The sequence below is a fragment of the Simochromis diagramma genome, unplaced genomic scaffold (assembly GCF_900408965.1).
Source record: "Simochromis diagramma unplaced genomic scaffold, fSimDia1.1 OVJJ01000656.1, whole genome shotgun sequence".
Lineage (NCBI taxonomy): Eukaryota > Metazoa > Chordata > Actinopteri > Cichliformes > Cichlidae > Simochromis > Simochromis diagramma.
Window position 1 is genome coordinate 958,272 of NW_024387038.1, and position 22,420 is coordinate 980,691.

Here is a 22,420-nt window from a genome sequence, read left to right on the forward strand (position 1 = left end):
TTTATTTTGAGTTTGCATTGGCCCCAAAAACCCCACCATACGTAAAGGAGGATCTGACTACAACAATAATGTGAGCAATATGTAGAGAAATATCATCATATCCAGAGAAATTTATTGTAACTCACTTCAGGGACCACATTAATGGGGAAGTGAAAATCTGATATCGTGAAATTCAGTTGTAATTGATTTGGAGGGTAAGATTGATGGCCGGCCACTCTATCATTGGCTGTTTTTTGTTGTGAGGCGATTGTTTTGGTTATTTTATTGTTTTATTTCGCAGTTTTAGCCGTCTCCGTCTTTGAAAATTCACCTTGGTAAATAACTATAAAGCACAACTGAAAGCGTGAAGTTAAAGGAACTGATAGTTAGATTGGTGAATATTACATGCGATCTCGCACTATTTTCTGTAAATGGCGATTGAAAATCATTTCTCTGTGCAGAGCAGACGCGCGTGTCTTCGCAAATATTTAATTTCCGGTTGCAAAATTGCCTGACCTTATTGATCTTTTAATCTAATTCTCAATAAGAAGTGAGTGCTAGTATCTTTCAAAATATTGATCTCTTTCTTAAACTGGGTCATGTTTCCATAGCCAGAATTGTTTAACACCATCAAACTGAACACTTAAAAAATTCTCTGTAAGTTAAATCCGTTATAGGTTTGGGAAATTGCAGCTTGTCGCAAAGAACCTAACTCTATATGTTAAATACTGTATGAGTTTGGAACTTGTCTTGTCTGTGGATTGCTTTACCTGTCATTTATTTTTCTCTCTTTTTGTTTTTACCTACAGAGTAAAGCTGGCCTTCTCCACCTTTTAAAAGTCTCCCCAATGTGGCAAATGTGGGTTTAGAGGATGATGTTTGCAGCTCCAGAGCCCAGCAAAGAGATCGTGGAGTGGCTCTCCAGCCTCCGCTTGTCTCACTATGCCCCGTTTTTCCATCGGGGAGGTTATAAATCTTTGGAAGACTGCATGGACCTGACAGAAGAGAGTCTTCTTGAGCTCAAAGTGCTGCCGACAGGCCACCGTAGACGCATCCTCCGGAGTCTGGAGGCACTGGGGTTCAAGCAGCTGAGTGGAGGGGAAGATGAAAGTGAAGAGGATGGAGCAAAGAACTTGAGGGAGCCAGTGCCATACCCAAGACATATCTTCCTGAAAGATAGAAAGAGGGGGGCATCATGTCAGCAACCAAAGGAACAGAGCAATCACGATTTGGAAGCAAGTCAGAGTTTACCTCCAGGAGCAGGACTGGGAGAAAAAGCTGAAAACCTTCCAAGGAGCAGTTACCTCGTCCCGCCTCGACCAGCCCCACGCAACCCCAAGAACATTCAGAAATCTGCGCAGACCTGCCTGCCTGCTTCCGCATGCTCCAACAGCAGCAGCGAGTCCCTCTCCGCTTCTGAAATACCAGATCGAGAGATTACTACAGAAGATCCGTTGCATGGCACGAACTCCATCGCCTGTTCCGGTGACGATGGGGGTTTTCAAGGTGAAATGGTTGAAAACTCAATTTATGAGGGGCCGCCCAATTTAAATCCTCCTGTTGGTCAGAGGCTTAGTCGCTCCTACAAACTCAGGCACCGGCCTGTTCCTGAAATCCCAAATCCAACCACGGTGCCACTTCAGGACAGGTACTGCAGTTAAGTTCATTTGGTGTTTGTTTGACATTTTAGGAAATAGGCTCACATGAGTTGGATACAATACGAACATGTTGTTGTTAATTATAGAATTAATAAGCAAAAAAAGGTTTAAAAAAAAAAAAAGGAAAAAATCAAAACACATATAAGAAAACCATATAAATGGATTATAAGTAGTCGATTAGCTTTGTTGTTTACTCTGCATTTGTGGTAAGATAAGCAGTTGGTAGCAGTAGTTTGAATATTTATGTTACAGATATGTAATTAAAGCCTCACCAATTTACTGCTGGGGAAGTGTTAGCTATTTGCTCATTTGTTGGTGTCACCATTTATAACAGCGAATACATAAAGAATAAAGTAAATAAGATGATTAATGCAGCTGAAAGAACATTAATAATATAATGTGATCCTAACTGAGACGGAGCCCAGCCAACGTGTACCTGTTTCAATCGTTTAAAGGCCAGGAAATCTCCAAATTGGCAGTTGGATGCTCTGTGCTAGCTGTAGCTTGTTAGCTTTTGGTATAGGCTTTATGTTTACCCTACGTTGGTGACAAAAAAGATACTACTTGTTGGTTTGCTTGTGTTAATAGGAAGGTTTTGAACATCTGTACAGAGTGAAGCTAGCTATTTCCATTTCTTTAAATTCTTTTCTCGGCATAATCATCGACAGGATGTAGCTAAGCTAGCTGTTGCTGCATGGGATCGCTTCGTGTCTAAACTCAGACTCTGTGAATGTAATCATAGTTTTTATTTAACTATTTCCTGAAACATCTAACATATTTATAAAGGAGTGTGCTTTATGTATTTTATTTAGTTTCAGTTTTTGTCTTTGGCAGTATCTTCATATTCTCTGCATGGCCACGAGAGGTGCACATCAATCTTCTTACGCTCAGCAAGGAGTACATTTTCAAGTCAATTCCCCCAAATGTTGAACGATTCATATAAGCAGAAAGTTTGACTTTATAAAAGTTTAGGAGCAGTTTTTGGGTCCAAATCAAACAAGTTCAAATAACAAAGGCAAAAACACTTGGAGAGATGTGTTTTCATGCTGCCGTGCTAGGAATTAATGCAAAGGCAAATCTTTTTCTCATTGTTTTCAGATTTACACTGATGGAGAACCCGAGGCCTCTAATTTCATGTTCAAATCTGCAATCCGCACGCATTAATATCTCTCTCACTGATGTACTTTTAAACTGTGAAACTAACTTTCAGACTTCCACATCTCTTTTTCTAACGGCCTTTACGTTAACGTGGTGTCACAGATTTTCCCACGTGCTGCTATGCTGGTTCTAATCCACTGATTTTTTTCTCTCTCCCTCTTCCTCCTCAGCGCACCGCCATCGCAAACAACCAGCCCTGAACACCTAACTGGCTCCGATGGTCCCACCGGTGCAAACGGCATACAGAAAGGTACACACAGTCTTTCAGCTGCATCCGCTTTATCTCTGCCATGAATATTTCATTCCACAGTAGAGGCAGCAGCGGTGCTGTTGTTTGCCCGGATGAAAGTAGGGAGAGGAGATGAGGGGTAGTGCGTAGGTGGGGTGAGGGTGTTCAGAGGCTGGTGTCGTGGGAAACGCCGGCACCCCCCTTTTCAAGAGGTGATCTCACAGGGAATATGCTCTCTCACATCTTGTCCCTCAGCGAGACCCTGGTGTGTATTTCTGTCACAGTGCTCTCCAAAGTTTTTTAGAAGTTGTTCAAGTTTGCTAACAGCACACAGACTTGTAGTACAACCATTACAAATATGTTTTTGAATCCGTCCCAGCCCTGTTTATTGGACCTAGTCGGCCCCGCCACCTGAAGTAGATGCACTCTCTCAGGATTATGTGATGCTCTTCTATGATGACAGTCTGTACAAATATGTGGTAAACACCCTTGAACGTGTCAGTCTTTTTGGGACCATATGTGACCACATGGTAACATCGCCCCTCGCAGCGAATCAACAGATTTCTGTCCACGTTTTTTGACATTTCCTTTACGCTCCTTTCTTGTTCCGCGTGCCTTTACCGCAGCAGTCTCCTGGCGGTCTTGTTTTTCCAACGTCTTCTCTGTATGGAACAAGGCAGGGAGTGAGACTTGAGAGAAAGGCACGACAGTGAAGTGGGTTGGGAGGAACGAGCAGGGGAAGGATGCAAAGCAGGCTGAGAGAGACGGAGGAAGAGAGGGAGCCGAGATGGTCCCAGAGCAGGGAAACGGGGAGCTCGACTAGCAAGTAAAAAACTCCCTGCACAGCAAGGCCTAGCAAGGCGTTATTTGACATATCATTTTACCCAAGCATATTTGAAGAGTTTATGCCGAGATGAGAAACAAGCAGTGCAGTCTCACAGAATGATTGTTGTATTAAATCAAAACTTGCTACTGGAGGCTGGCAGAATTTTAATTAACACCTTCTCTCCTCCTCTCGAATTTTAAAATCTCATTAAGGACGCAGTTTTCTGTCTAGTGCTTCTCTATCAGCTCTACAGCAGCACAGCAGACTGTTCTGGGTCTTCACTAATTTGAATTTAAAAAGTATCACTTTATTAGTTACACCTTGATACTACTATGTTGGACCACCTTCATAACTCTTTTTCCAAAAAGACAGCCTACCTCGCACCCTTAACGACGAGTTTGACACTAGGGCTGCCACAAACGATTATTTTAATAGTCGACTAGTCACCGATTATTTTTGCGATTAGTCGACTAATCGAATCGTGCATCCATTGGACGTAAAACATACAGCTTATTGCACCAGCAGCATCTGCTCTCATATAACTGTCATTAGCTTACAGCTTTAAGTGTTTAAGGTATGTGCTAACTAAAAATAAAGACAAGATGATAGTTGATTAAACTTTTAATGAATTTTGCAGATTGTGTCAGTGGAGTTTAATAAACTCAGCCGTCTGCTCCTTGCTATCTAAAATATAACAGGACACCGGAGTATATTCTCGAGCATCTCACACTTCTGATAATCAGTTTTCTGTTTGACGTTTATTCAGCTGTGTCAAAACTATAATTTTAATCTCAGCCAAACCGATTTACTCAGGAACAAATAAAACACTGAAAAAAGCCAAACAATAACATTTTTAAGTTATCTAAGTGACTTATATACGTTTAACCTGAGTAGCGAAAGACCGCGGGGGGTTTGAAAATGATTTGCTGTTCTCGCCGGCTCTAGTGAGCCTTGAACCCCGACTAGCTATCGAGCTGCTGGGTAACAGACGTCTCCGAAAACGTCGGAGCACTTTTACAAATATGTGGTGTCTTGATAAACCGAGCAGATATTTGAGGTTTACACTGCTACATTCTCGCCCGAAAATATGTTAAACGTTTATTTTGTGACCTAGAAAGAATAATAAAAGTAATATTAAAACTAAGTAGCTGCCGCCATTGTTGGAAACTGGAATTGGCTGAGCCGTGCTATGAATTCTGGGATAGGTCGGGCTACAAAGATATACGCCCGACCGATCCTTCAAGTCTGGGGAAAAGTAGGACACATTTGTCGGCTGCATATGCAGAAGTCTTCGAATTTGGACAAACTTTGTCGCGTTGTTGTAACGTAATCGGCCTACAAATGCGCCCTCCGAAGGATGCGGCCCCTGAATTTGGACACAGCTACGATACTGGAGTTGCTTCTTCTTCTTCTTTGGGGTTTAACGGCAGCTGGCATCCTTGTACATGCAGTGCTGCCATCTTCTGTTTCAGTCCGTTATTACACTCTTAATTCCTACTACTTATTCCTGCGTCTTTCAGGATCTTACAAGGCTTTAAACGACGTGTCGACTATTAAATATGTCGTCGACGTAATCGTGACTAGTCGACTAATCGTGGCAGCCCTATTTAACATATAAGTATATATCAATAAAGACATGGTTTGGCGACCATCTGGGCTTTTCAAAGGATAGCTGCATAGGCAGAGACCACCCTCACTCATTTCTGACCCAGTCAGTTTATTCTATATGAAGGCCCAAAATATATCAGAAATCTCTCAATTCAGAAAAGAGCTTCAAGGGTTACTCATCGTTGGCTTATAGAGGCATAAAAAGTTACTTTTTCATGGGATAGATTCACCAAGGTGCTGGAGATTTTGGTGCATATTGACATGATAGCGTCACACAGTTATCAGGATGCGAATCTTCTGGTCAACCACACCCCAAAGTTGCTCTATTGGATTGAAATTCATTGACTGTGGAGGCCATTTGAGTATGGTGAACTCATCGTTGGGTTCAAGAAACCAGTTTGAGATGATCTGAGCTTTGTGACGTGGTGTGTTATCCTGCTGGAAGCAGTCATCAGAAGATGGGTTCACTGTAGTCATAAAAGGATGGACATGGTAAGCAACAATACTCAGGTTGGGGTTTAAATGATGCTCATTTGGTACTAAGTGGCCGAAAATGTGACAAGAAAACATCGCGCACAACATTACACCACCAGCTGCCTGAGCTGCTGATACAAGGCAGGATGGATTCATGCTTTTATGTTGTTTACACCAAATTCTGATACTACCATCTGAATGTCACAGCAGAAATCATGTGTTGATCTTGCTGTGTTGACCAAATACTAAAACTAAGGACGTACTCTTTTTACTCTTTACACTTTTTTATTATTATTTTTTGTTTCAACACTTGAATTAGTTTTAGCTAACTTTAATAACCTTGGTGTCAAACTACTGCACTTGTTTCATTTTGATGGTGATTGATAAATAAATAATCCTCAGTGTCTTATGGTACAAAGACAACTCCGTTTAGTCGTCTTTTTGTGTTTTCATCGCCTTCGCTTCAGCGTATATATCTCTTGAACGCCTTGATGGAACTTCTTTAAAGTTGGCACACACATTCACTTGGATGCGAGGGCTTTTCATTTGAAGTGATTACTTGAAGTGCGGAGTTTGTATTGTGGCGAGTAGGCGTGAGTTATTCTGTGCTGGCAAAAAAAATAGAAGAAAAAAGGAAGCGCTGCGTGGCTCTGATGGCTGAGCTGACAGGTGTTCTTCAGTTGGGCAGGTAGAAGTACAAAGAACAAAATTCAGGAAAACTAGATGCTGTGTGGTTCATGCGTAACTATAGAAAACTACTGAGGCACTCTGTCTTTGTGTAAAACGATACTTTAAGTTTATTTTCCGAGCGAATTGGCAAGAAAGAAGCAGACTAACACATATCCTCTGAGTTTTCATCGGGATCTGTGTTGATTCAGTGATGCCGGGAGTTTTTTTTTTGCTTTATTTACCTTCACATTAGATTAGCGATGCTGGTGACCGTCGCCGTGTTGGTAATGCTCTGGTCGCGCAGACAAACCAAAGCAATCGCCCTTATCAGATTAAAAGCATAATGCAGTAGCTTGACCAGACGTAAACACGACTAACTGTACTCATCAGACGATAGCAGATAAAAGCACGCTTGTAATACACTGATGCTGCAGATAAAATCACATCTGCTTCGAACAGTTAGCATGCTTACCGTGATGCAGTTTAAATGCTAATTTGCTGATGTACAACTGGTGTAATGCATGAATGGAAATCTATGAAATTTTTATGTAACTTATCAGAGATGCTGACGATTAAAAAAAATGCACACAAGAAAGCTTGATGTGTAAAATGAAGATGAGTATGCACACTAGCTGCTATTTCTAAGTCAGCTATCAAGTTTGAGCAAAGGTGCGTTGTTCATTATGCAGCCTCCTTTGAGCTGTACTGAATCAGCTTGAGGATGACAGTCAGCTGGGTTTGATCTCATTAAAGGCTTGTTCAAGGAAATTAACTTGCAGGCTGTGACTTAAGTTTACACCAGAGGATTGCTCACCAGTGTGATGGTGGGACAACAGCATCAGAGCAGAGAGTGTCAAAAGTCAAATTGTTATTCTAAGTAGAGAGGGGCTCTCCAAGTGTGACACCATTGTTGCACTGAAGGTTTCCAAAAACACTCTGCACAAACTGCATCAGTTGTATCAGGCAGACCAAATGTGAGAGCGTGCTCTCGAAGGATCAGTACATTAGGCTTTGCTAGCTGAAAGATAAAGAATCATACAGAATTTGTTAAATACATAACGCCACACTCCAGCCTGCAGAAATCCTGGTAAACACTAGGCTGTCTAGCAGAGGTCTCAGAGGATGAGTGGCGGTCTGTAAACCACTTCTTAGGGCTGGGAGGGGAGGGAGGGAACGAGGCCAAACTCTGGGGGTGGGATAAGACACGCCAGCTTTTCGCAGAGGATGAAAAGTTCCTGTTTACTGAGAATCCGTGTTTGGGATTTGTGGCACTAACAGAAGAGTGTATGAATTTTCCTTTGTACAAAACTGTGAGATTGGGCTGTCACAGTGTGAACCTGCTGACTCGCAATATGAAGACTGCAGTTTCTGTGTGTTCAACCGTAAATGAGAACAATGTCTTGAAGTGTAATTAAAAGCTACGTTGTGACACCTGCAAAATGCTGTCCTTTAAATTAAAATCTCTACTTATAAACACAGTTAAACCATCTTGCACTGCAGCAGAAGAGGAAATGAATCATGCAATTTACAAGCTGATTCCCAAAATTAAAATATGCATTTCGAAAGCCAAATTTCTCAGTTTCAGCAAGTGGAAGCCACATTTCATCAAAGTAAAACTAGTATTATTGCGTTTTACTTTAAATTAAATTTAGAAGTTTTTTCCATAAATTTAATATGAGAATTTTCATGTAGTTTTTCCTAAATATATAATTTAAGAATGTGTATTTTTAATTCATCCAGAAAACCTGTATTATTTATGTGTATTTGTCATTTATAACAAGTCAAACAGGGAAACAGCTGACCTGCTAGACAAACAACCAAAACTACAAAGGTTAATACCCTGTACTGAAACAGTGGCCACATTGATGCACTACTGTAATAAGTGCTGGACATGTATATGCATCCATTTGCCTCCAGAACCTGCTTTGTGGCACAGACTCAACAGGATGCTAGAAACATTTCTCTGAGATTTTGGTTCATGCTACCATGATAGTGTCACACAGTTGCCACAGATTTGTCAGCTACACATCCATGATGGGAATATCCCGTTCCACCACATCCCAAAGGTGCTCTATTGGATTGAGAACTGGCTGTTCTCAAATGGCCTCCACTCACTGATTGAGTGATGGTCACTGTCAAGAGATGATTTGAACTTTGAGACATAGCGTGTAATGCTACTGGAAACAGCCACTGGAAGATGGGTACCCTCCAATCAGCAGCAATACTCAGGAGTTTAAGTTACTGTTGCCTTTCTGTTGGCTTGAAGCAGTCTGACTGTTCTTAACTTACCTTCCCCTAACAAGGCACTAGATACTTTCTCTATTTTGGACCATTCTCTGTAAACCCTCGAGTGAACATGGGTGATATAGCCTCAAGCTTATAGTTCAAGAAAACTCAGAATAACAGTGGTATTTACTTCTAAGTGTAAGTAAATAAAGGAGATTTTTCATCCTTTTCCATCAAGCTCCTGTCAATGATGGCACACTTCTTAATTTGACGTTTTAAACCTATTGAAACAAGGTGCCAACAGCAGCAACGTTATAGTACAGTGGTAATGACCCAGCATAAGTTAGACATAAGCACAAAAGCAGCCTAGGCAGATTTTAAGTGTAAGAATATCTAAAGTAAGTTGGCATAGTAATTCATTAGCAGCTGCACAACATTTTCACATAATGAAACATAAATATGTTTTCTGCCTGGGATGTTGAGCCTTGGGTCGAGTTTTTTGACCAGCTGCTTAAAGACCATTTGCGCTTTCTGTCATATGGCGTGCAGCTAGCAAGGTTATGTGATTGGATTACATTTGGGTCGCACATCAGCAGCTGCATCACCAGTATCTCCTCCTTCACAGCCCGGATTTACTCGACTGTGTGTCTTTACCTCAAGTGGTGAAACGTGTTAGTTGTTTCAAAGCAAAAGCGGTTTTCTTTCATATTTTGAAGAGTATTGTGCTTTGTCAGAAGATACAGTGTTGCCAACTCCTCAGTAAGGAAAATCGCTATTGGTTGTCCTAAAAGTCGCTTGAAGTCGCTAAATGACGTCATCTCCTAATTTGCATAATCTAATTGTAACCTATGTTGTTGGAGAGAGAAATAACATCGTGGAAGAGACATAAAGTGAGTAAAAAACGTCCTAAATGCATTTAGAGTTTATTTAGAACTACAAGTTAAATTTCTTTTAGCAATTATTGTTTTTTAATGTCACAATTCCAACCCTGCTCCTTTACCCGGGCTTGGACCGGCAAAAGTGACCCGAAATTGGCACTCTGGTGGAGTTACTTTGTGTGTGTGTGTGTTTATAAGTAGTTTTAAACCTTGTGATCCACAAAACAGCATAAGAGTTGTTGTGGCCATTTTTGTTGAATGTTTATAAAATGCAATTTGTATTCATTTTTGTTTTTTCTTTAAAGGTGTAAGAATATACTGACCTAGTTTTGTTATGTAAATTTGTAATTAATTTTATTGGAGAAGCTTTTGGAAAGTGATTGGTTTATTAGCTTATGGACCCTCCCATTAATCAAGAGATTAAGAGCACCCTGGATGGGTGTGGTAAAGAGGTTTTTTGTTTGCCAAATGTCAGATGGGAAGATGGGAGGGGTTAGAAAATGATTTTTTGACCACTTTTGAAGTTGTTAAAGCAAATTAAGTTAACTTTCGTTTAATTTTAAGTTTTAAGAAGTTATTTGGCTGATTTCTGTTTATAATTTTCCACGAAATAAATGGCATATGATTTTTAAACAATGGAGTCAGAAGTGCGTTCTAAAACAAACCTCCCGTTGCCACCCACGGCCTTTTCTTGGACTTTTTTGGTGTTTGGAACGTAAAAGGCCGCGACAAGAGTAAAAGAAGAACTGACTGCGTTACAGCACCTGCTGCTTGTTGAGAGTAAAAGCGATACGGGCTTTCACGTCTTTTTTTAGTGACTTTTTTTTTAGAATAAAAGTCGCTAAGGGGTCTGAAAACTCGCTAAATATAGCGACAAAGTCGCTAAGTTGGCAACACTGGGAAGATATTCAAGTAGCTTCCTCTGTATATTTTTGGAGGCAGACACACCCACGCTTTTCTCATAAATGCCCACACTACGTAATGTAAATGCAATGTAAATGCATCGCAAAAATATTGCTATTTTATTTAAATTTACATTGGTATTATTGTGAATGATATGATATAGTACAGTGCAACACTAGATTCCCACCTTCAAAGTAGTGTAAATCACCTCCTTCACTGTAGTTAGCTGTTTAGCACGCAGTTGAACAGCTGAAGTAACTCTAGCTAATAATGTTAGCTTGTTAGCATGCTAACATTTTTATAAACGGCACTAAATAAAGGCCTCTCTAGTTAATCTTATTGTAGATTACTTTGTAAATGAATCTTTTCTTGTACAGAATTAGAAATAAACTTTTACAGTAAAAAAAAAAGATTTAAATGTTAGCTAGTAAAGCAGTGCTGTAGAGTTGACCGTTTCATGCTTTAAACACTGCTAACTTTAGGGAAGCAGTGCACCAAATAAACTGTTTGGTGACTAATTTGAATTCATGCAGTTTCAGTTCCGTGTCCTCCCTGCTCAGCAATGAGGTGTCACAAACAAGTAATAACAAAGTAACCCATAACTCTCCAACGTAAAGACAGGAGAAACAAAATAATCTCCACGCTAACACCAAGCTGCTGGTTGCATCTAAGTCGTTTCCCAGATTGCGACTTGACAGTCTGCTCATGAGCAGATAAAGAAGCAGAGAAACAAATGCAGAAGCTGGCAACCGATCCAGCGAGGGAAGAGTAGAGGGAATCAGACAGGAATTGAATACAGCGGCATCTGACGGCCCTCTGAGAGACCCTTGAGTGGCCTGAAGGTCGGCTGATGGATGATGATTGATGGTCGCTATCTGCGCACCAAGCCTCTCTGTGGAGAGGGCGACTTTGTTGGAGTGGATTCTGTCATCAAGTAAATTGACCTCTTCATAAAGCTTACCGTGCCCTCTGTGTACTTCGGTAATGGGCTGCATTGTTTGGAAGTGTGTGTCTGTAAGGATTTCAAAAGTAGTACATTCATGTCCGTAGGAGTGCGAGTGTCTACGTATATGGCTGTAGATCCTTTTAATGTCTGTGTTTGTCTCGAGGCGTCTTTACATGTCCGAGGGTGTTTCGATCTTTGTACGCCACTGTCAGCGCGCATATCTGCTCCTCCACCCGTGTCTGTGTGTGTGTCCAGCCCTGTGGCGGCGTCTTCTGGCCCTCACAATCCTCAGGAGAGGGCGGTGTCATTTTTCACAGTGACAGGCAGCAGCCCACGCAGGGTGGCCCGGGGTCTCCAGACTAATAGCGTCTGGCCGGAGTCTCTACGCTCTTCTTCTTCATCTTCGCTTCCACCGACCACGGTCCCTGCAGGAGCCCAGACAGAGAAATGTCTTGGCAGCGAGGACCGCACTTTCATTTTGTGTGTTGGGATGAGGGCCGAGGCAGAAACACAGGCATGCTGAAGCGAAATTTAATTGGTGTATTTGCTTGCGCGGATCAATCGTTGACACGTTTGCTCAGATCAGTGAGCTAGTCTAATCAAAGGACACTATAACATCTGAGTGATTAAAAATTGAACTGGAACAATCCAGTTAAGCTTTCTACTTTCAAGCACCACGTTTAGGCTTTCACACTGTGTTTTGCAAGTGTCAGTGCCGTGACAAACCACCATCGTGTTGTCTCTGTGTCCTTTTTAGCTCCACTTCAAAGAACCCTGACGCCTATTGCTCCCTACGGTGAAATATTCCTGTTCAACACCCCCAAAAGTGCTCCGGTAAGACAGCGTACACTCCCACTACTGGACAGTGAGTAGCAGCTCGCCAAAGAGGAACAGACATTTCTCAGATCTTCGACGCTATCTTCGGTGTTTCGGCTGCAGTCCGCACACTCAACTTCCCTCTCAGTGTTAATGCTGTCACTAGACACACAGAGTGTAAAATGTGCTCGTTTCAGCTTGCCCCCTGAGGTTAATAGAAATGTCACCTCGCTGCTAAAGTTAACATAGTTTAGTGCACCGAGACAATAACTGTGTCTGACTGAAAGATGGACACCTCCTTTTCATCTGATGCTAATCTCTGCTGTGTTCTCTAGGACCAAGGTGCTAAAGAAGAGCCCCACAAGGGTTTAAAGGACAAGATAAAACGGAGGAAACAGAGGTATAGTATGCTCACGTAATGCTGCTCTAGCCCACTCTGGATATACACACAAAGAAATCCAGATATTTGAATGAAGACTGGGATTCATACACTGCAGATTTTGTTGTATAATGGCATGTAAAGTGCTGATAACAGTATGTGGCCACTTTGCATGAGAAAAAATAACTATTGTGATTAGCTACACTAGAAATATTTAATATATATGTCCTTCCTCAGATTTGTGAGAATGGGCCTTCTTAAAGAGGCAGAACACCGAAATATCAATTTCTTTCTTCTTCTTTTCCTTCTTGCTGCCATCCTATTTAGGCTGCATTTAGTTTGCAGGTATTGGCTGCAGAGATCTGTCTCTTCTCCTGAATGTAATGAAACCAGATTGCACTTGCCTTGTGCTGGTGAAAGTGCCCCTCCCAGGTTTTACTGCAGCAGTGTTTACAGAAAGCAATTTCATGTAGGAACCGTTTTCTTTATAGCCAAGCTACATTCACCAAGCAAACGGAGCATGCAGCCTAGCTAACTTTGCAGCTCAGTTCCGGAGAACACCATTATTCCAGTACTCCTGCTAGAAACACGTGCCTCTTGTCACACTTCAGTGCACGCTTCCCTCTGCCCAGTGACACGGTCGGTTCAATAGAAAGGAAACAGTTCCCACATGAAACTGCTCACTACTTGATTGTGTGTAAGTGAAGGCAGCCGTCTCTTTAGTGACGACGGAACCGAGGAACTCGTACAGTCTACATAGATAAATATAAATACTTCAGGAGGCAATTAGCCTAGCTTACTTTTGTGCTGTATGGTTTTTTCTGTTTCTTATGCTGATTCAAACAGTATAAGAATCAGTTAGCTGAATGACATAAGCAAATAATTAACAAGTTAGTAATTCCTGTCAAAATCTGCTTCAAAACAACATTTTTGATGTCAATGAAATGAGGGTATTCCAAAAATGTCATGTCAGTCACATTGTTCTCAGAGTAAGAAGCCCCGCCCACCCTCTATTCCAAACTTGTTTTTAGTAGATGAGCCAATCAGGAGAAAGTGAAGGCTGAACAAAAAGTAGCTGAACATTGGCTGCACCAAGGCCTCAGAATAATATAATTCAAAATTATTTTAAGCTGTAGATCATGCAAAGCTACTCTAATAGAGGCAACCATTCATCACGGATGGCCGCCCCTTCCTAAGCCTGGTTCTGCTGAAGGTTTCATCATGTTAAAGGAGAGTTTTTCCTTCCCACGGTCGCCATGTGCTTGCTCACAGACAGTTATCTGATTGTTGGACTTTTCTTTGTATTATTGTAGAGTCTTTACCATAAAATATAAAGCACCTTGAGGCAGGTGTCATTGTGATTTGACCATAAATAAAACTGAACTGAACTGAAACCTGGAAATAAGCACAAATGGGTCCTTTTAGCAAAGCAGCATTTTTCTCTTAACATGTGATGCATACACAAGGTAATTCCTGATTAACTGCTAATGCCATCTAACTATTGATGTCCTCTGTGCAGAAAAAAGACACCACTGAAGAAAGAGTCCAAAGAAAAAATGTCTCCACCAGCTCCAGCTATTCCAGACCCTTACGGGGACGACTACTCCACAGTGGACGAGTGTGCTGCCGTTTTGCCGCAGGCATGTGTGGACCAAAGTTTTTCCAAGACCCCTGACCCCGCTGCTGCTGTCGGTCCAGCTGCCTCCGGCTCTAATAATAAATCCTTGATCATGGTGAATTGTGACCTCTACTCACAAGCTGCAGACTCTGTGGGGGCTGCAGAGAAAAGTGGACTGCCTGATATTTCTCCATATGCATGCTTCTATGGAGTCCCCAAACGGCAGGTGCTCAAAGTGGGTTGGCTGGACAAGCTGTCACCTCAAGGGTAGGTTACACTGCTTCATACTAGTATTTAGAGGTAGCTCTACATGCATGAAGGTCAATTTTTCTGCAGCTCCACTCTGCCTGGAGGATATTTATATCCTCTTAAGATCAGTGCAGGTTTAGTGTATATACTGTTTTTTTACACCTCTGAATCCCAACATGCATCTCAAATGGCCAGAAAACTGTTCTCTAATAAATTTTGTACTCTCTGCTTCCCCGTGTGTTTTCTATCTCGGATGATTGCTTAAAACTGATAAATGGTATTGGATACAGAAGCAGATCTATCTTTAATGCAAGGCACTATCGAAAGGAAAGAAAAAAGAAGATGGGAGATAACCTCGTAGCATTGAGATGCACGATATGTCTTATTTCAGTTCGTTCAGCTTTCCTGTCAAAAACTACATTTTCTTTTCCCCGTGTCTCCCTCGGTGCTACACGTTCCACTGTTGCTTGAAGCCACAGCTATCAGTCATTTGCTTCCTTTTTATATTCTCCTTCCTCACCTGATTAGCATAACTTTGGCAAACTGCCCTTGGGCTGTTGAATATTCAAACTGCAAGTGGCCATTTGTTTTGATTATGCTAATTGACAGCTGTTGAAACAACTCTTGACATTAATGAAACAATGACACTCTTGATGAAATATGAGTACCTGTACAGAGCGGATCACTGACTCGCTGTCCTGAGATTTGGGGATTTCGCTTGATTTCTTTTTTTGGTTAATTACTTTGTGAGTGTATCAAACACATTTCTGCTTCTCTTTTTTTGTGTGCAGAAAATGTGTTTTCCAGAGGAGGTGGGTGAGATTTGATGGTGAGAGTTTGACCTACTACAACAACGACAAGGTAGGTAATGGGGGAAATACGGCCTTAAACGTCTTGCTTTGCCAAACTTTTCTCTTCCTTGTGTCCTGCTGATACACCCTCCACCGTCACACTGGCAAAGTCTGCTTCATTCCTCTGTGCTGCGAGCAGCTGAGCCAAGTTCCTAAGTGTTCCCTTCGTTCTCTCCGCCTTCTCATTGTCATCATTATTAGCTTGGCAGAGTAAAGAATGGGGGCAAGGACAGAGCGACATTACACCACGCATGATGGGCCAGCACTCTCTGTGCCCACCCAGCCATACAGTAAAGTACATTGATGTTGGCACCTGACCAGTTCTCTGGGAAAGAAAGATGGAGAGGGAAAGCCTTCCTCAGCATTTCTCTGTCCCTTTCTCTTCTCTCTCTCTCTCTCTTTCGTTTTATTCTCCCTACATCTTAAATTTCGCTTAGTATTGCCTAACTCATCTTCAGACGAAGAGAGAACTGCGTCAGGGTTGGGTGAGAGTTGTAAAAGATACTACAGAGGCTGCCGACATACATGCAAGCACTGGTTTTCTTCAGCATTCAGTCACTTAAAACATTGACTGAATGCTGAATCATTTAATAGTTTTGATAAAACGCAACAGTGAATCAAACAATTTTTCCATCGACCTCCAATAATTTCTAAATGATACAAGTTCTGCAGTTTGGCAGACTGAAGACCATATTTATTGTCGCCGTTATGCTACATCTGTGAGGTAACCAGGCTTGTCAATGGGTAGCGATGTGTCATATCTATGTCAGACCCGTTTCCATCTTACCTTTTTTAAGAAATACAAAGAGATTTTCAAAGTAAGACATGTATGAATTTAGATTAATTAAAGAGCTAAACAAAATGTGGAAATATGACCAAGCTATAGATGGTAATGGTTAAAACAATTTTGAGTTTGAGAGAAGCTTAATTATAGTAGTGCTGAAATCACGTTAAGTTCCAAATTGGAATCGAATCAACCGAAACCCATTTATTATTCCACATATAACTTTCTTACTTTGTGTTGATAGTTGGGGTGTGTAACCTTGATGTGTCCTCAGCCACTCAATACAATCTTGAAAAGTCTAAAAGCACGGGTTGTGAAGGGCCGCATCAATGAGCTGAACTTAGTTATGCGCAATATTAATTTTAACTCCTTCAAAGCTTATTGATGCGGCCCTCCACAACAGTCCCAGTTTCTCATGTGTCCCCTTGGGAAACTCGATTGCCTACCTCTGGTCTAGAGGATAAATCAGAAGAGAAAACAACAAATGTATTTAAAACATAAAAACAGTATCCGTTTTTTCATTCGAGGGGTTGCAAAGCGGCTTTCAGACATCCAGCAACTGTAAGCAAGGTAGAGAAGCTTAAATGCCATGCACTGTATTGAAGTTTCAAATACACATAGAAGTGTATTGGGTGATGTGGAAATGCATTGAAATGAGCTGATCTGCAATGCTTTAAATAAGCTTGAATTTTGTAACAATGCTAGAATTTTAAGCTCGATACTGATACTCAGTATGTTGTGTGCTATTTTTGATGTCATAAGGGAAATAAATGACACAAAAAAATCAAGACAAATTCCACAAAAATATTGTTTTATTATTAGCCATAGCTGCTACCTTATAATGCTAATTTAAGTTGACAGTTAATGTTGGCTTTGAGTAATAGCTAATAATTTAACAGCTAACATTAATGTGTTTGTTTACTAGATCAATATTTATGATAGCTGCTTTAAAGTTGTTAAAATGGGAGCTCTAGTGACTTCCAAATTCATCATAAAATGTTGTTTAGTTTTCTGAATATCCACTGCTGTTCATGTGTTCAGCTGCTAGTGGAGGGAGGGGCCGTGTGCCTGTCTGTCTGCAGCGGTGCTGTGTGAAGTTCTGAGCCAACTTTTTATTAATCTGAGAAGTGATTTCTCGAACTACGTGTGAACTTAAAAAAGGGAAGTATTCCTACATAAAGCTAAAACTGTTCGCTATCAAAGTATAACATCCTCCCAAATCTCTATGCAGAATCTACATGCTCGCTTGTACCACAGTCAAGAAACTGTTATTGAGCTTAAATATTTTCTGCATTCAGAAATTTTTTGTTGCAGTACATTGGATATGATTAAACACACACATCAGTTTGGGAACCTGGGAGCTGACTGATAGTGGAGGTTGATGGGAAAGGCAAACATTAAATCATGTATAGAAGGAGTTGTTGGATACATGGTTAGAGTATGTGGAATTTAGCACAGTCAAACTTTTTATTATGCAAGTCTTTTAGTTTCAAGTCTGACATAATGTGCTTTGCCATTATGCTCTCACTAATGACCACTGGATGTGTTTTGCAGTAGGAACAGGCACATTTACTGCGTGTGTGTGGATGTGTGTTTGAGCAGTGACCCCATATCCCCCTCCTAGGGCCAACTTGTTTTCGCTGCAGCAGCATTGCACAACATCACAATCAATGATGTGGGACCTGTCTGATGCCTGCTCGTTAATCACTTACTAATTATAGCTCTCCATGCTCTCTCGCTCCCTTTGCCTCTCTCTCTCTTTTTCCCCTCGTTTTCCCATTCCAATGCATATGTCGCTTTATTTATCAGGACACGCTCCATCAACAGCAGGGCGGGAATCGGCAGGGAGGCCAACGAGTCAGCACTTTATACTCTGTGTCACTGTCGGTGCAGGGATGACAGTCTCTGGAAAGATGAAAGTTTGCTTTAATGTGTGTTTGTGTGTGTGTGTGTGTGTGAGCGAGCATTGTTGTTTAGACTTTTAAAAGTATAAAAAGACTTCTAAAGTCCTGCCAGTGTGACTCTCCCCTGTGAGACAGTAGAGGACTTCATCATGTTTTGGGTGAATGGAAAGGTTGAGTACAATGTCTCTGTCATCCTTGCTTTGTGCGGCCAGCTGAGGCCCTGCACCACCCAGCATACCACCCACTGCCACCTCCAGAGGGTTAGCGCGGGGGTAGAAGAACATTAAAAGGAAGTCTCTCAGCACTGGTTTATGTCAGAAACTGAACTATGAGTTGGTGGCTTTCTTTCCCTCGCTGTGCTGAGACGTGTATTCTTGTGACTACAAAAAAAATAAAATGCTGTACTCCTCAAGCTACATAACCTTTTTGTTGTCTTCCTGATGTGGGGGTTCACAGCTCATCTCAGAGGAGTTGTACTCATTACAAGATTATGCCAGTCAGAGAGATCTGAGGCAAGAGTAAATACAAGAACAAAAACAAGCAATTTTGAGAACTGTTTTCAAAGGAAAGCGATTTAAGCATGCTAGGCACCAGTTAGAGATAATTTGCAGGCTAAATTAACCTATAAACATTAAAAAGTTAAAGCAAGAAATAAAGTTAAGCTAGACTTGGTTTACATTGAATTTTTAGGCTCATATTAGTCAGTGAAATTGTGTCTAATTAGGTAAAACTTAATATACAGTATATATAGTCAGTAGCTTAGTGATGCTAACAGTGCTAACATGTTTACTGTGCTAATCTAATATTGATTAGATTATGTGAGATTATGCTAATTAAACACGCTAAAACATTAAATTCTTTCTATTATGAATTAAACATGTCCTTCATGAGCAGGTAAAAAGTGTTTGAATACTACTAGTATTTTGTGATGGTAAATTGCGGCTAATGCTACAAAGCTACACTGCTAACTGACCAAGTATCTCACTGGTCTCCAGGCCTGTGTCACGCAAGCCTAGATGCCAGTTGACAATACTCTGGCAACTACCGGTTGTTTGGGGGGAAAATAATGTGTATTTCCCTAGGAGTTGGTGAATGAATGCTTGGTGCTCGGTGAAATTGCTCACAAAGCGGAAAACGTTGCAGCTGCAGCAGTTGCTCATCGGTTACGTGGAGGAGTCAGACTTCTTTGCAAACACGCACTAACCACTAGCCAAGTGACAGTGAAACTGAGAAGTGTGAAACAAACTGGACACAGAGATAATTCACTTTCAAAGTAATGTTGACTGAAGCAGTAGAACACAACTTTTACTTTAAACAATCTCACTTCACAGTTTGTCATATTTTTTTTCACATTCTACTCACAATATTACCAAATCAAGAAGGTTCAATCTGACCTAGCCATCACAAGCAGCCCCTTGCTAACTGGTTGGAGACCATACAGTTTTTGCTGATAAGTCTTTAGGCCTGTGTCTCTGATGCCTTAGCAAATGATAATGTCTATAAAAGATTTAAACCTGGAGCATTGGGTAATGAAACAAAAAATATTATTTTATTGCAGTTGTAACTGTGTGAGTCAAAGTTGCTTATAAAACCATCAGACAAATCTTCTTTCTTTAGTTTAAATGAAAACGGTTTGCCCTTTTGAGTCATATCTTAAAAGACACAAGCAAAAAACAGACTTCTGCAGTCTGCGCTGAGCTTCAGTTTGGACTCTTAGATCGAGTCAGTACTGATATGAGTATGTTTTTCTTTCTTTATCGCGCTCCGTCTCTAGCATTCGTACACAAAAACAAAAATGCCTACACGCTAAAACATTCCCATGCTTGTTCTCTTTGCCAAACTTTCCAACACCCAAAAATCTCTTTTTTTTTGTAGCTGAAAACCCCCCTGGGATCTGTCAGCACCAGACAGAACTAATCACACTTAATCTCAGTCGCAACTTGAAGGTCTCTGGCCACGATGATGTCATCATAGGGGTAACGGAGGTGGCGTGGGAGAGTAGCGAGATTCGCAGTCTCACTTCTCTCTCTGTGCAGCATTGTATCCAATCTGTCTGATCAATCACGCCTTTCGCCTGATTTCGTCAACAGTGGGATTGACTTGGGAGAAAGCTGCGGGCCTGAGATGTAGTCTCCGGGGTCCCTATATTGGTGTCGTGTGTGTGTGCGTGCATGAAGACAGTCCAAAGCCTTGCTTCGGGGTAGTGAGAGGAGGAAGTGGAGGAGGATGGCTGCGAGGGATGAAGAGATGAGAGGCTGGGGTGGGGGATGAAGCTGGATAGAAGGCCAAAGGGGAGATGAGGTTTTAGGACAGGGGATCAGTCTTTCAGTCTGTCTGTCTGTCTGTCTGCGTGTTAGTCAGTCTGATGTGGAAAAGCTCCCTTGCAAGCCTGAAAGCTTCTCTACTTACTATCTCCAGTATCATCCTAAGATGCCTGCTCTGATGCTGAGTGTTTCCTTTTTTCACTGTGAGTGTGTGTGTGTATACATCCTTAAAATGGCTTTTATTTTGACTCCCAGGACCCTGATCAAGTGCCCTAATGCAGTCAAGTTCAATAATTATTAACATACCTTTAGCTGCTCCCATTAATGGCTTTTATGTTTTAACATGTTTATAGTGAAAGCGATCTATTACCTAAATTTCTAGATTTCCTCAGATCTTTCAAGTTTTTTTTAATCATCTGTCAGCTTCGTGTTTTTATTTTATGATCTGCAAAATAAGCGTTCTGATTCATTTTTCTCACTAGTTTTGTTTTTTAGTCTCAGCTCAGCAGGCAGTGAGCTCTAAGGAAAAAAAAAAATCCAAACCCCAGTGTACACATCCTGCCCGGCACCACATGTCAGACAAAGTTGGTGATTAGCCGTTGCCACTCGCTAACGTAGGGAAGCATTTGACAAATAAACAGCCTGATATTTTGCTCAGCGGTGGGTGATGGAGGACGCCGAGCGACTTAAATCCATCAAATGGACAAAAACACAGCCTGAAATAAATACTGTTAAACGGATTCTGTCTGTCAGCAGTAGGGAGACGGTGGTATTAGTGTTTGCTGTTTCTATTCACAGTCAGTTCTGCTGTCCCGGAGAGAGGGAAAAACAGCGTAACCTCTAAACTAACACTTGGAAGGGAACCAGACTTTGGTTAAAAATGAGGATTATAATTCGACTCCATTAGGACTTTAAAGTCTAAATCTTTTATTCTGGTCTGATCCTCAGACAACAGATATGAGAGACATGAATGATCTCACAACTTCACTGTTCACAGTTAGGCATAAATTATTTGGTTTTTACATGTTTAAAAAACAGAAAACACAGACGCCATCGACTTCTAAATACTGCAGGCAGCTCGCTGATCGTGGATGCTTTTCCCGGGAGGTGCAATTTTTCCCTCCAGCCAGTTGGTGTCCTCATGCCTCCACTGAAAATCTGAGCGTTTGAGATGCCAGAACCTTAACTCCATGCTGGTGGTAAAACCTCCTCCATCCTTTTTCTTTTCTTTTTTTTTTTTAACCCTCCTCCCTGTTTTTTTTTCTTTTTTTTTTCTTTTTCTTCTCTCCACACGGCGCCTCTATTATTGTAGGCTTTAGCTCCATTGCTCTGCCTTAATTGTTTCCTGAAGTTTACCAGGTTGTTTTTGAAAAGAACAGAGAGTTATCCATGCAGGATAGGCAGTTCCACGCACAAAAAAGGAGAGGTAGTACCGACACCACCCTGCAAAATGACATGGGGTGACAAACCCTATGGAGGACCAAATGAGAGGCCTTCCCTAGGGTTTGTATGGCTAAGAATGAGCAGCTGAAGTTGGAGTGGGGAGAGGTCATAGAGGAGGGGAGGTGAGTGTGGAGGAGATCTTTTGGCAGACGGAGGTGAGTCAGGTGTGTCGGCTATTGGAGAAAGAGAGATAGTTAGGCCTCATTGCTTCCTTGGCAGCCAGTCCCCTCGAGATCAGCCTCAAAAACCTTCACGTGCATGCGGGCGGGCGGCTGCCGCTCCGGCGCATGGCGTCATCTCAACGCCGACCGCCGCTTCCCGTCACATTGCACGTCTCCGCTGACTCTGCTGGGAGAGTATTTACAGATGCACAACTCGCAATTAAACAAGTCTCTCCTGCGTGACCCCAAAACTGGAATTAAAACAATTAATTAACCCATGCCGGGGTATAATTATCCGTGCGCAGCCGCCGAGCTAATTCATCCACGCGCGCTCTTACTTTCTCCTTTCCTCACCTTCTTTTAACTTCTGGCTAAATTTAGAGAGAGAAAGAGGGAG

General features: G+C 41.6%; 1 protein-coding gene across 6 annotated transcripts in view; it reads left to right on the forward strand.

Moving 5' to 3' along the window:
- zmp:0000000660 (arf-GAP with Rho-GAP domain, ANK repeat and PH domain-containing protein 2) overlaps nucleotides 1-22,420 on the forward strand; it is a 164,403-nt gene that overhangs the window by 5,689 nt on the left and 136,294 nt on the right. For 5 of the 6 annotated variants that reach the window (XM_040043485.1, XM_040043487.1, XM_040043482.1 and 2 more), the window contains exons 2-7: nucleotides 789-1,627; nucleotides 2,966-3,045; nucleotides 12,312-12,388; nucleotides 12,706-12,770; nucleotides 14,269-14,634; nucleotides 15,408-15,477. In XM_040043485.1, coding sequence (XP_039899419.1) covers nucleotides 852-1,627; nucleotides 2,966-3,045; nucleotides 12,312-12,388; nucleotides 12,706-12,770; nucleotides 14,269-14,634; nucleotides 15,408-15,477 — 1,434 coding nt within the window. In that variant the 5' untranslated portion in view covers nucleotides 789-851. Of the gene's footprint in view, nucleotides 1-788; nucleotides 1,628-2,965; nucleotides 3,046-12,311; nucleotides 12,389-12,704; nucleotides 12,776-14,268; nucleotides 14,635-15,407; nucleotides 15,478-22,420 lie in introns of those variants that run through there. The other variant, XM_040043488.1, reaches the window with a different exon arrangement.